The 14,659-nt window shown below is 33.0% G+C and overlaps 1 protein-coding gene across 7 annotated transcripts in view; it reads right to left on the bottom strand.

The window, feature by feature from the left end:
* The window catches only part of EPHA6 (EPH receptor A6), an 856,998-nt gene that overhangs the window by 97,710 nt on the left and 744,629 nt on the right, over nt 1-14,659 (bottom strand). For all 7 annotated transcript variants that reach the window (XM_027077585.2, XM_027077587.2, XM_027077586.2 and 4 more), the window contains one exon: nt 6,863-7,072. In XM_027077585.2, the coding sequence (XP_026933386.1) occupies nt 6,863-7,072 (210 nt within the window). The remainder of the gene's footprint in view (nt 1-6,862; nt 7,073-14,659) is intronic.

Raw genomic sequence — 14,659 nt, 5'->3', positions numbered from 1 at the left:
GAATTGCTGCTCTTGAAGGAAAAAGCAAAGTTTGCCGTGGATAACATAAAATGAACACAATTTAAAGTTAGAATCAAAGAGTTTTAGAATTTTTAGCAGATATAGTGATAAAATAATTCTTCCATTTTGTTTTGATCTTTAAAGTATAAAAAAAGTAATCATTATAGTTGAAAAAATCTGTACAGTGACTGCCATTGTATTTTAAATAAAATTTATCTCTTGAAACAGGCAAGTGTGAGCCATAATATATCTTTGAATGTTCTTTTCAGGTAAATAGGACATCATTTCCATAAACGAGAACAATGAGTCCTAACATTTTCAAGGTAAGTTTAAGACTGGTTGCTTAGCAATATTCCAATGAGAGAGAGAGTCCCTCCCATGGAATTGGATATAAAACATTGTCCATGTGAATGTGTGTCAAGATTCAGAAAAGAGAGATTTCTTAGCATCTAAATTATAAACAGACAGAAAACCATGTAATCAAATGAGAACAATTCAAACTCAGTAAATATTGTATGATTAAGTCAGCCATGTATCAATAATTGTACATGTATTGTCAGGTGGGGTTCATAATCATTTGCCAATCTCTCCTTACTAAGTGCCTGATAAGATTAGCATGTAAACAAAAGGCCTCAGTCCTTATCTAGATCCCATTTTTTGGCATTTTTGTCCTAGCTTTAGCCCCCATGCACATTTCTTGGTTTTCATTAAATTATCAGTTCTCAATGTCCCTTTGCAAAGGCTTGATGTATTTTAGCACAGGGCTTACCAGGAAATTCTCCTACTACTACTGGCACTTTTAGTTCTGCATTGCCCCTTCTTGGTGTCTGCACACTTATTGGTTTTATTATGTTTTACTATATTTGGTTACTCTTGGTCCCCTCTCTGTGTTATCATTTATCCATTCTCAAGAATCCCTTGATTTTTGGTTATTGGCTCTCCAAAGGAATAGGACCTTGAATGTGGTAACTCTATAATAAATTCCATGGAGTACATGCTGAATGAATAGGTCTTAGATCTGAAGCAGAACATCAAAACATTCTTAAGTTATAGGAAGACATACTAAAATTTCTACTTGTATTTGTCATAACTCTCATTCCTTTATTTACCTTAGTGTTTTATAATGTAGATAATATGGTCTTATATACTACATGTATATATCTTCTTCTGCTTTTTTTTTTTACACGTATATATCTTCTAAATAAGGCACTAGAATAATTGTTACTAGTTGTTGGCAAAGTAATCTCTCTTGTCACATCTCTTTCTGGTCTGGTCACACTGGCTCCAATGGTCATTCTGCTCATCTGCTACATGCTGATCAGTAAGTTCAGTGCTATGGTCAGTATTGGAATCACACGGGTCACTCTATCTTTCCAGCCTGTCTGTTTACCAGTTCTTACTGCTCTTTGCTGTGGTATGTGGCTCTCTAAATTGGTAAAGTCATCTTAATGGAAAATGTCTATTTATTCTGCTCCTATTTTGATTAGGAAGGGATAGTTTCCATGTAGCATACTTATATTCCAAGAATTGTTTTCCTGAAGATTACAAAAAAAATACTCATCTATGATGTCTCCCTGTTTTTTTTTAATTTTAATTTATTTTAATGTTTTTCTTCAGAGAGAAAGAGAAAGAGAGAGAGAGAGAGTGCGCGCGTGCGTGCTCACGCGCGAATGGGGGAAGGGCAGAGAGAGAGGGAGACACAGAATCTGAAACAAGCTCCAGGCTCTGAGCTGTCACCACAGAGCCCAACGGATGCAGGGCTCAAACTCACAAACTGCGAGATCATGACCTGAGCTGAAGTTGCACAGCCTAACCGACTGAACCACCCAGGTGCCCCTGTTTTTAAAACACTTCACAAGCCTTCCTTTCCGAACACTTCTGATGCTGATTATAAAAAAATTTATAAATAATAAGGAAGTAACAATTATAGTTACACATAAGAGAAAAAAATCAAAATCATTTAAGGTAAAAGATATATTCTATGAAAGTTATATACAGGTAACACTTAAAAAAATAAAATCATATTTTAAAAAATGTATCAATGGAGCATGCTCTTTAAAGTTATTTTCATGTAAATGTTTTTATAAAAACAAAGAATAACTTCATATAAATAACCATCCTTCTGTATTTTATTATACAGGATGTGCTTGAATTTAGGTATATCTTCACTAGGCAGTAAAGTTTTCTAAGAATCTCATTCCTTTTAATAGGAAATACAGAAAGAATTTGGGGACTAAGTAATTTATATAAAGTCCTAAAAATGTGACATGCAATTGCAACAGAATGCCAATGCTCAATCTCACATTACCCTGACGACTTTGAAACAGAGTGCCTGTGACCCTTTGCTATAATTTTGCTTTGTAATCTAATGCCGTTAACGGCCATCTCTAATAGAGATTCTCTGTCTTGATTAATGTTGTCGCCATTCAACTAGTTGTTCAATCTAGAATTATTGGTGTCATTTTTAAATCCTTCTTCCTCCTTATAATTCATATCTAATTAGTTACTGAGTCTTGTAAATTGTATCATCATCATAATAATTTTCAATTCTCTACTCTGCTCTTTATTCCAATTGCTACTCCCCTAATTAAAGCCATATGGCCTTTCTGGTCTACAGCAATAATGCCTTAACTTGTTTCCTATAACCAGTCTTCCTGTCCTTCAATCCTTCCCTCCTTCACACTGTTGTCAATAATCTCATAAGACATACATGTATTTTGTTATTCCCCTATTTAAATAAATCAGTGTCTCTTAATTTTAATAGAAAACCTTCAAATTTTTGAAGTGCCACCCACCTACCTTCACAATTATTCCTAAGAAACCTGGGTTGTCCACTGCTCCCCTCCATTCTAAACTGTCCACATTTCCATCAACACATCCATTCACTTCCACAAATTTCCATATCTTTTTCCTCTTTTTGTTTCCTCTATCTCAATTCCCCAACAATCTGCCTAGTGAAATTTTTTAACATTTGGTTCAAATTTTAATTTTTTGTAAAGTCTTCTCCAGAATTCTGCTTTTTGGTACTTCCATGTTTCTTTTTAGACCTATATGTCAACAATTAATGCTCTGAATAACAAGAAAGCATGAGTCTACCCTGTAAAAGGGTAAACTCTTTGAAGGCAAGAATGCTGGCGTTTTACTTTAAAATGGTCATATTCATTATAAAGTGAGGTAATCAGTATGATATTTTGTACCCCAGGAGCCTTTGAAGAGTTAGGTATTTCTGAGATAAAAAAAAAAAAAGCCCTTAATCACAATCCCTTCAACAATGATGTTGGAAAACCTGAACAGCTATATGCAAAAGAGTGAAACTGGACCACTTTCTTACACCATACACAAAATAAACTTAAAATGGCTTAAAGACTTAAATGTGAGATCTGAAACCATAAAAATCCTAGAAGAGAGCACAGATATAATTCTTTGGCATTGGCCACAGCAACATTTTTCTAGATATGTCTCCCAAGGCAAAGGAAACAAAAGCAAAATTAAACTATTGGGACTATATCAAAATAAAAAGCTACTGCACAGTAAAGGAAATAATCAACAAAACAAAAATACAGCCTACTGAGTGGGAGAAAATATTTTCAAATGATATGTCTGATAAGGGGTTAGTTTCCAAAATATATAAAAAACTTAAAGGATTCAACATCTAAAAAAACCCCCAAATAATCCAATTAAAAATGAGTAGAAGACATGAGCAGACATTTCTCCAAAGAAGATATACAGATGGCCAACAGACACGTTAAAAGATACTCTACATCATTCATCATCAGGGAAATGCAAATCAAAACCATAATAAGATCACCTCACAACTATCAAAGCGACTAAAATCAAATACATAAGAAACAAATACACAACAATAGGTGTTGGCGAGGATGTGGAGAGAAAGGAACCGTTGTGTACTGTTGGTGGGAATGCAAGTGGTGCAGCCACTGTGGGAAACAGTATGGAGTTTCCTCAAAAAATTAAAAACAGAAATACCATATGATCCAGTAATTTCACTAATGGGTATTTACCCAAAGAATATTAAAACACTAATTTGAAAAGATATATGAACCCCTGTGTTTACTGCAGCATTAATTAAAATAGTCAAGAAGCAACCCAAATGTCCAATGGTAGATGAATGGATAAAGAAGGTGTGGTATATACAGACAATGGAATATTACTCAGCCATAAAAAGAAGGAAATCTTGCCATTTGCAACAACATGATGAATCTAGAAGGTATAATGCTAAGTGAAATAAATCAGTCAGAGAAAGACAAATGCCATATTATTTCACTCATATGTGGAATTTAAGAAACAAAGCAAACAAACAAAGGAAAAGAGAGAAAAAAAAAACACCAGAGTCTTAACTATAGAGAACAAACTGGTGGTTGTCAAAGGGGAGGTGGCTGGGGGAATGGGTGAAATAGGTGAAGGTGATTAAGGGTACACTTATGTGATGAGCCCTGAGTAATGTACAGAATTGTTGAGTCACTGTATTGTATACATGAAACTAATATAACACTGTACATTAATTAAACTGGCATTAAAAACAATAAAAAGTACTGAATCACATTATTTATCATTTAACTGATACCTCTTAAATTCAGAAACTTATTTCTTAATTGAGACCTAATCTATAGCTTCTAAGAGGCACTTTTGGAGAATTAATATTCTGGTTACCTAACTTGATGTTTAATTCTGTAGTCAGATTAAATTATAATAGCATTGTTCTAGTCTCTAAAATCATGTAAGACAGAAGAACATGCTTGGAATCTGGATTTCAAATCTGATACAATAAAACCTATATATGCTTCAAATTTTGGGGGACCCTGCCAATTTTATTAGTACCTTAAATTTAGTTATGAGCTTCCCATTTTAAAAAGTAGTTAAAATATTATTTAATAAGGATTTCAAGTATATCATATAGGCATACAAAGAGTCTAGTAGTTATTTCCTATTTTATTCTTTATTTCCTGTATCATTTTGTTCTTTTAGTAGATCACATTTGTTGGAATTTTTATAAATATTATATTGCATAATATTTTTAAAAATGTTTTTAATGTTTATTATTTTTGAGAGAGAGACACAGAGCATGAGGGGGGAGGGGCAGAAAGAGAGGGAGACACAGAATCCAAAGCAAGCTCCAGGCTCCAAGCTGTCACTATACAGCCTGACGTGGGGCTCAAACTCATGGACCAAGAGATCATGACTTGAGCCGAAGTTGGACGCTTAACTGACTGAGCCACCCAGGCGCCTCATATATTGCATAGTATTTATATAATAATTTTAAACACCATTCTCCAAGGTTGAAAATAATATGCATAATATAAAAATCTTATCTACACTGTTCTGTAACTTGAAAAGTTGCTTCAAGCTATTCATCAATAAAAAGAAGAGAAAAGCCTTGAAAAAAAAGAAAAATGTACGACATCTTCCAATTAGAAAATAGAGTTGGAAAATGCTGCTTTTAGGGCACCTGGTTGGCTCAATCAGTTAAGTATCCGACTTCAGTTCAGGTAATGATCTCACAGTTCGTGGTTCTACCCTGACAGCTCAGAGCCTGGAGCCTGCTTTGGCTTCAGTGTCTCCCTCTCTCTCTGCCCCTCCCCCAGTCACACTCTGTCTCCCTCAATCATAAAATAAACATTAAAAATTTTTTGAAAAAAAAAAAGAAAATACTTCTTTTTTGAAACGAACAATTTATTTTGAGACATGATAGATTTTTATTTTTATGAAGGCTTTTGGTCAAATTAAAAGATAAATAGATATTGCTACCTTATATGTCAGGCTCTAAGAGATTAATTCATTTTGCTTAGAAAATAATGAAAATATCATCAATAAAGTGATATAGAGCATTTTACACCGTAAATATGGTAAGGGCATAATATGCTTCATTCATAATATTAAACTTGCATCCCTTCTGGAGTGATTGAATACAGTGATGTTTCAAAAAAAACTCATAGAAAATGAGATAGAAGGGAGCTAAATAATGGATTTACCTCTTTTAAAATAATGTGTAAGGTTAGAGAAAAGAGGTGAGGATAAAAACAACTTGAATAATTTTACTGACTTACTTTTCATTGAAGGTGACTGCCAAGTCAATGGTGAAGGTTTTGTTTAAAAAAGAACAACATATAGTATAGTTTTACAAATTATTAGGTTTAAGATAGCTGAAGAAAGACTTTGAGCCTGAAATCATTGAAACAATAATCAAAAAGGTTGGTGGAATTAACTGGTTTTGGGGCATTCAGAAATGCTTAAACTATTAATGAATTAAGTTGAGATCATATAATCTACAATGATAGTTTGGTTCTAAAGTTTTAGCCTATTCTTCTTGCTCGCACAATTCCCAAGCATCAGTCAGAAAAAAGTTTAGAGGGTACTTATGCATCTCTAGAGAAACCTATCTTGTTCATCTTTAAGTATGATCAGATCAATCCATAACATTTGTTGTGAGGGCAAAAAAAAAGTAATTTCATAACCATTGTTTCTTCACTATCACTGACTTAATTGATTCACCATTGTCCTGTATAGAACTCCATTTAGGAAATAATTATTAAACATTAAAAATGCCTTGGGAAAAGGAAGATTTGTTGTAAAGGCAGTCATGACATGGAACTCAAGCATGATATTAAAGTCCAGTACAATGAAAGAAAGAAAACAGTTAAATATAAGAAGGTGTTTTTGTTTTTGTTTTTGTTTTTAAACCAGGCTCTCAGATAAAGCAATTATTTCTCAATTAAATAATGATGTTAAATTGTGAAAATGAGAGGTGTGAGTAGAAAATCAGGAAAGCCAAAAAGGATTATTCTTATAACATTAAAAACAATAAAAGTGAACAACCTATATATTGGAAAAGGACATGCAAACTTACAGTTGTTGTATAAGCAGCCTCTGGATCATCTTCCAGTACCCGGGAGAGACCAAAATCGGAAACTTTGCATACTAAGTTGCTGTTGACCAATATATTCCTAGCTGCTAGATCACGATGAACATAGCCCATATCAGAAAGATACTTCATTCCTGATGCAATGCCTCGGAGCATACCGACCAACTGGATGACTGTGAAATGGCCATCATGTTTCTGAAAGAGAATTACAATTGTTTACATTGATTTATTTTAATGTAGCATGTGTGCGTGCCTGCATGCATGTGTGTATACATGTGTGTGTAGCATTAAGTAAAACCCTTGAATTTATTTTACTGGATCCAATAATATAAGAATCAAATTTGCTGATCATGAAATGTAAGAATTTGTTTGACATTTAAAAGAAAGGAAAAAGTCTAGCTGGAAGTGACAAAGGAGAACAAAGGATAAAAGAGAACCAACCAAATTAACTTCTAGAAAGAAAGATTTCAAAAACTTTAAGAAGAGAGACTGAAGTCAAATTAGGTAGCAGCAATGACTCCCAGAGAATAGAATTTGCTTCCCATAGTTGTGAGTTCGGGTGGGCAGAAGGACTGCAAAACCCCTTAGTTTGGATAAAAGTTGTGTGATAAACTCAAAATATGAGTAGAAATGATTACTAGGGAAAAGAAAACTTGTTTGCCTAAACAAGAAACAAGTTTAGGGAAGCTATGGGAAAGAGAGAAAAAAAATACATGCAAACAGAAAATAACGAGATTTTCCAATTCTTTCATTATATAGAGCAAATAGAAAGGAAGTTGTTGGCAACTGACTGAAATCAGGACTATTTTAGTGCCCAGGTGGGAAGATTAAATAAAATCATATGAATAACAAGCCAGGCACAGCACTGGTATGTAGCAGACAATCCCTTGATTGTGCTATTTCTTCTCATTTGATTTAAAAATAACATGCTTTTTTAAAAAAAATTTACATCCAAATTAGTTAGCATATAGTGCAACAATGATTTCAGGAATGTAAGGGGCACTGAGGGATCTACTTCTGAAACATGCTTTTTTAAAAAGGAAAAGAATCTAATTGTCATCCATGTAAGATGTGTGCCTTAATAAGGTCAGATACAAACAATACTCTAGAAATTAGAGAAAAATAAAATAAAAATATTTTAAGTTTGGAAAATAACGCATATTGCTCTACAAAGTTATTTGGAGATAGTTGCCTTAAAAGGAGTTATAGAGAAACATGAAAAATTCCCAGTTGGTTTTATATATTAGGTGACATTTATTTATGAATGTTATTAAAATGAATATCTAGTAAGAGACAGATGCATAAATAAGAGTTATCTTAAAATTTGCAAAGTTAAACAAGTTTTAATGGATACCTGATTTTGAACTATAGTGTGGATTTAAATACAGGCATGATCTGACCATATCACAGTGACACAGTATCCTATACAATGAGGATTCATTCGTCACTTAAATGAATAAGCTTACACTACAAATGAAATAAACTTTGTCTTTATACCAACTCATCTTCCTGATAGCTCTCTGATAATATCTCCCAACTCAAGTGCAGAGTAAGGAAAAGAACTCTCAAAAGAAACAGTCTATGTAGCAAGAGTATCCATTTGTGCAGGTCCTTCTGTATAATTAATGTATAAAAGATAACCTAGCAAAGAAAATCTTTGGTGTTATTAGCTCTTTATGTTTCCAATCCATCTTCCTAGACAGTGCACTATTAGATGAAATCTGCCTCTTCTATAATGTACACTACCTACCTCTCCTCTATTAGGACTCTCAAAGCCACTGAATAGAATTCAAAGCATAAATTGTTTCAGCCTAGAAAGGATTACACTACATTTAAAGAGGTGGCTCTTTTACCTATTAGAAATGAAGTTGCCTGGTACAGATCTCATCAATGTAGAATTTCTGCATGGTAGGAAATGTGAATGGACCATCTGAAAACTAAGGAATGCCTCAGTTTTCTTATCTCTACAATGAGAATAGAATAATCCAACTCAGAGGTGCAGTGAGAATCGCATATAAAACATATAGCACAGCCCCTGACTTAATTTAATAGTTATTATTTCATAAAACCTTACAGTACTACAATTACATGTATTTCTTGTAATTTTAATGTAAATTAATATTTAATATAAATATTTAATTTAATATCAGAAATTCTCCTCTCACTTTCCTGAAAAATCAATGGGCAACATACACCTTTACATCATAAAAAGAAATAATTTATTTAATACCAGGTTGAAATTTAATTTCCTATCTTTTCTGAGAGTGACACAAAGCACCAAGTTATTTCTTTAAAAAAAAAAAAGACTACTTTTTTAGAGCACTTTTAGGTTCACAGCAAAATTAAGAGGAAGAGACAGAGATTTCCTATATATCTTCTGCCCTTTGCACATGCATATGCATAACTTCCCCCAAAATCATTACCCACCAGAATGGTACATTTGATACAATTGATGAACCTACATTGATACATCACAATCATCCAAAATGCATGGTTTGCATTAGGGTTCATTCTTTGTGTTCTACATTCTACGGATTTGGACAAATTTATAAAGACATAAACACATTATAGTTTCATACAGAGTATTTTCACTGTCTTAAAAATCCTCTGTGCTTCATCTATTCACCAACACCACCACTCCTCCCTCCCCCATCTCCAAACCTTGGCTACCACTGATCTTTTACTTTCTTCATAGTTTTGCCTTTTGTAGAATGTCATATAGTGGAATCACAGAGTAGGCAGTCTTTGCAGATAGGTTTCTTTCACTTCATAATATGCATTTAAGATTCTTCCATGTTTTTCATGGCTTGATGGCTCTATTCTTTTTAGTGCTGAATAAAATTCCTTTGTCTGGATGCATAACAGTTTCATTTATCCATTCACTTACGAAGGACATCTTCGTTGCTTCCAAGTTTTGGCGATTACAAATAAAGCTGCTATAAACATCTGTGTTCATAGCATGTTTGCAGTTGCAGGCTTTTATGTGGATGCAAGCTTTAAACTCCTTTGGTTAAGTGCCAGGGAGGGTGACAGCTGGATCATATAGTAAGAATATGTTTAGTTTTGTTAGGAGACCCCCAAACTATCTTCCAAAATGGCTGTACCATTTTGCATTCCTACCAGCAATGAATGCGTGGCTTCACATCCTTAGCAACATTTAGTGTCAGTGTTACCAGTTTGGGCCATTCTAATAGGTGCATAGTGGTACCTCATTATTTCAGTTTGCATTTTCCTGATGACATACAGTGTGAAGCATCCTTTCATAAGCTTATTTGCCATCTGTATATCTTTGGTGCCGTGACTGTTAAGGCCTTTGGTCCATTTTTAAAATGGCTGGTTTTCTTGTTGTTGAATTTTAAGAGTTCTTTGTATATTTTAGTCAAGTCCTTTATCAGATGTGTCTTTTGCAAATATTTTCTCCCAGTCTGTGGCTTGTCTTCTCATTCTCTTAACATCATCTTTTGCAGAGCATAAGTTTTAAATTTTAATGAAGTCCAGCTCATCAATTATTTTTTTCTTGGATTGTGTCATTGTAGTTGTATCTAAAAAGTGTTTGCCATATCCAATATCATCTAGGTTTTTCTATGTTCTCTTCTAGCATTATTATAATTTTGTGTTTAACATTTAGGTCTGTGATACATTTTGCCTTAATTTTTGTGAAGGGTGTAAGGTTCTGTGTTTAGTTCTTTTGTTGTTGATTTTGCTTTTTGTTTTTATTTTTTGCATGTGGATATCCAGTTGTTCCAGCACCACTTATTGAAAAGACAAGGTTTGCTCCATGGTATTGCTTTTTCTCTTTTGTCAAAGACTAGTTGACTATGTTTATAAGTCTTGAAGTCAGATAGTACCAGTCCTGTGAGTTTGTTCTTTTTTGATATTGTGTTATCCATTCTAGGCCTTCTACCTCTACATATAAACTTCAGAATCACTTTGTTGATGTCCACAAAATAACGTTCTGGGATTTTTATTGGGTTGCATTAAAAATATATATCAAGTTGGAAAGAAGTGACATTTAAATAATACTGAGTTTCCTTAATCATTAATATGGAATATCTCTCCATATGTTTAGTTCTTCTTTGATTTTGTTAATCAGAGTTAAGGTTTTCCTCATACAGATATTGCACATACTTTGTTAGATTTATACCTAAGTTTTTCATTTTGAGGGTGCTAATGTAAATGGTATATGTTTTTAATTTCAAATTCCACTTGTTCATTGCTGATATGTAGGAAAGCAATTGACTTTTATATATTGTATATTAACTTCGTATTCTTCAACCTTGCAGATTGCAAGGTTTTGTCAGATTTTCTACATAGACAATATGTTATTTGTAATAAGGACAGTTTTATTTTTTCCTTCCTAATCTGTGTACTTTCCTCACTTTTTCTTGTCTTCTTACATTAGCTACTGCTTCCAGTATGATAGTCAAAAGGAGTAGTGAGAGTGACATACTTGCCTTGTTCCTGATCCTGGTGGGACAACTTTAAGTTTCTCACCATTAAGTATGATAACTATAGGTTTTTTTTGTAGACAGTTTTTATTAAATTTAAGAACTTTCCTTCTATTTCTAGTTTACTGAAAGTTTTTTTTTTTAAATCATAAACTGGTGTTCGATTTTATCAAGTACCTTTTTCTATTTATGTGATCATGTGATTTTTCTTTTTTAGTCATTTGATGTGATAGATGACATTAATTGATTTTTGAAAGTTGAACTATTCTTGCACATCAGGGTAAATCCCATTTGGTTGTGGCTGTAATTCTTTTATACAGTGCTGGATTTGATTTGCTAATATTTTTGTTCCAAGTTATTTTTTAACAGCTTTATTGAAATACGATTCACATACCATATAATTTATATTTTTAAACTATGCAGATTTATCATTTTTAGTGTATTCACAGAGTTAGGGTAACTATCACCATAATCAGCTTTAAAACTTTATAATGATTCCCCAAAGACATTTTATACTAATTGGCAGCCATCCCCCATCTCCTCCAATTTTCCCCACCAGCCCTAGACAACTACTAATCAACTTTCTATCTCTATAGTTTTGCCTATTCTGGGTATTTCATTTAAATGTAACCATAAAGCATGTGGTCTTTTGTGACTGTATTCTTTCACTTAATATAATCTTTCAAGGTTCACTCAATATTTTATTATTTTTACTGATGTATAATATTCTATTCATTTTTTAGTACCTCTATCGGTTGATTGGTTGATAAACAGTAGAGTTATTTCCACTTTTTGGCTATCATACTATATATATATATATATATATATATATATATATATATATATATATATCCCTCCTTTTTTTTAAGATGAAGGCACTTAAGTTCTATTCTTTTTAGCAAATATCAATTATACAATGCAGTGTTATCAATGATAGTCACTATGTTTGTTATATGTTAGATCCTCAGGACTTACTCTAACAGAATGTGTGCATCCTTTTTCAAACCACCCTATTTCCCCTACTTCCCCCACCCTTGGCAACCACTTTTCCACTCTCTGTTTCTATAAGTTTTATTTATTATTATTATTTTTTTTCCCACATATAAGTGATGCCAGCAATATTTGTCTTTCTCCGTCTGACTTATTTCACTTAGCACAGTATCTTTCAGGTTTACCCATGTTGTGGTAAATGGCAGGATTTCTTTTTATTTAAAGGCTGATTAATATTCCATTATATCTTTTCCAGGTTTTCTTAATTCATTCATCCATCAACAGACACTTAGGTCTTAGATTATTTCCATATCTTGGCTGTTGTGAATAATGCTGCAATGAACATGGGAGTGCAGATATCTCCTAGAGATAATGGTTTAATTTCCTTTGGATATATTCCCAAAAGTGGAATGCTGGATCATATGATAGTTCTATTTCTAATTTCTTGAGGACCCTCTATACTGTTTTCCAAATTTTCTGCACCCATTTACATTCCAACCAACAATGTACAACGGTTCCCCATCTTCATATCCTTGTCAGCATTTTTATTTTTATCTTCTTGATAATAGCCATCCTTAGAGATGTGAAGTAATATCTCATTGTGGTTTTGATTTGCATTTCCCTGATGATTAGTGATGTTAACCATCTTTTCATCTACCTGTTGGCTATTTGTATATCTTCTTTGGAAAAATGTCTATTTGGGTCCTTTGCCCATTTTAAAAATTGGGTTATTTGTTTGTTTGTTTACTGTTGAGTTGTATGAGTTCCTTGTATACTTGGGTATTAACCCCTTGTTGAATATACGATTGACAAATGCTTTCTCCCATTCCAGAGGTTACCTTTTCATTTTGTTGATAGTTTCTTTTGATGTGCAGAAACTTTTTAGTTTGGTGTAGTCCCATTTGTCTATTTTAGTTTTGTTGTCTTTGCTTTTGGGGTCAATCCAAAAAATCACTGCCAAGACCAAAGTCAAGGGACTTATCCTCTATGTTTTCTTCTAGGAGTTTTATGGTTTCAGGTCTTATGTTCAAGTTTTTAGTCCATTTTGAGTTAATCTTTGTGTATGGCATAATATAAGGGTTCAGTTTCATTCTTTTGAATGTGGCTGTCCAGTTTTCCTAGCACCATTTGTTGAAGAGACTTGTAATTTCCCATTGTTTTTTCTTAGCTCTTTTTCATAAATTAATTGACCATATTTGCATTGGTTTATTTCTGGGCTCTCAATTCTGTTCCATTGATCTATGTGTCTGTTTTTATGCCAGCTTCATACTGTTTTTATTACTAGACCTTTGTAATATAGCTTGAAATTAGGAAATGTGATGCCTCCAGCTTTGTTCTTTTTCTCAAGATTGCTTTGCCTTTTGGGGCTCTTTTATGGTTCCATACAAATTTTAGGATTATTTGTTGTAATTTTGTGAAAAATGCCATTGGAATTTTGATCGGATTGTATGAGTCTGTAGATTGTTTTGGGTAGTATGGACATTTTAAAGATATTACTTCTTCCACTCCATGAGTATTCTGTACAGAATAATTTTCCATTTTTTGGTGTTATCTTCAATTTCTTTTTTCAGTATTTTATAGTTATCAGTGTACAGATCTTTCACTTCTGTGGGTAAACTTATTCCTAATTGTTCTATTCCTTTTCGATAAAATTGTAAATGGGATGTTTTTCTTCATTCCTCTGACAGTGTTTTGTTAGTGTATAGAAATGCAACTAATTTTTGTATATTGATTTTGTATCCTGCAACTTTACTGTATTTATTACTAACAGGTTTTTGGTGGTGTCTTTAGGGTTTTCTGTATATAATATCATGTTACCTGCAAATGGAGACAGTTTGACTTTTTCTTTAATGATTTAGATGCCTTTTATTTCTTTTTCTTGACTAATTGCTTCAGCTAGGACTTCCAATGCTATGTTGACTAAGAGTGGCAAGAATGGACATCTTTGTCATGTTCCTAATCTTAGAGGAAAAGGTTTCACTTTTTACCATTATGTATGATGTTCACTATGGGTTTCTCATATATGGCCTTCATGACATTGATACTGAATTTTGTCAGATACTTTTTCTGCATATATTGAGATGATCATAGGGTTTTTATCCTTCATTTTGTTGATGTGGTATATCGCATTGATTGATTTGTGAATGTTGAACCATCCTCGCATCCCTATAATAACTCCCACCTGATCACATTGTATGATCCTTTTAATGCACTGTTGAATATAGCTGGCTAATATTTTGTTGAAGATTTTTGCATTTATGTTCATCAGGGATATTGGCATGTAGTTTTCTTTTCTTAAAAAAAAAATTAATGTTTATTTACCTTGAGAGAAAGAGAGAGAGAG

Source organism: Acinonyx jubatus, chromosome C2 (assembly GCF_027475565.1).
Source record: "Acinonyx jubatus isolate Ajub_Pintada_27869175 chromosome C2, VMU_Ajub_asm_v1.0, whole genome shotgun sequence".
Classification (NCBI taxonomy): domain Eukaryota; kingdom Metazoa; phylum Chordata; class Mammalia; order Carnivora; family Felidae; genus Acinonyx; species Acinonyx jubatus.
This window is presented reverse-complemented; position numbering and strand designations above follow the sequence as displayed.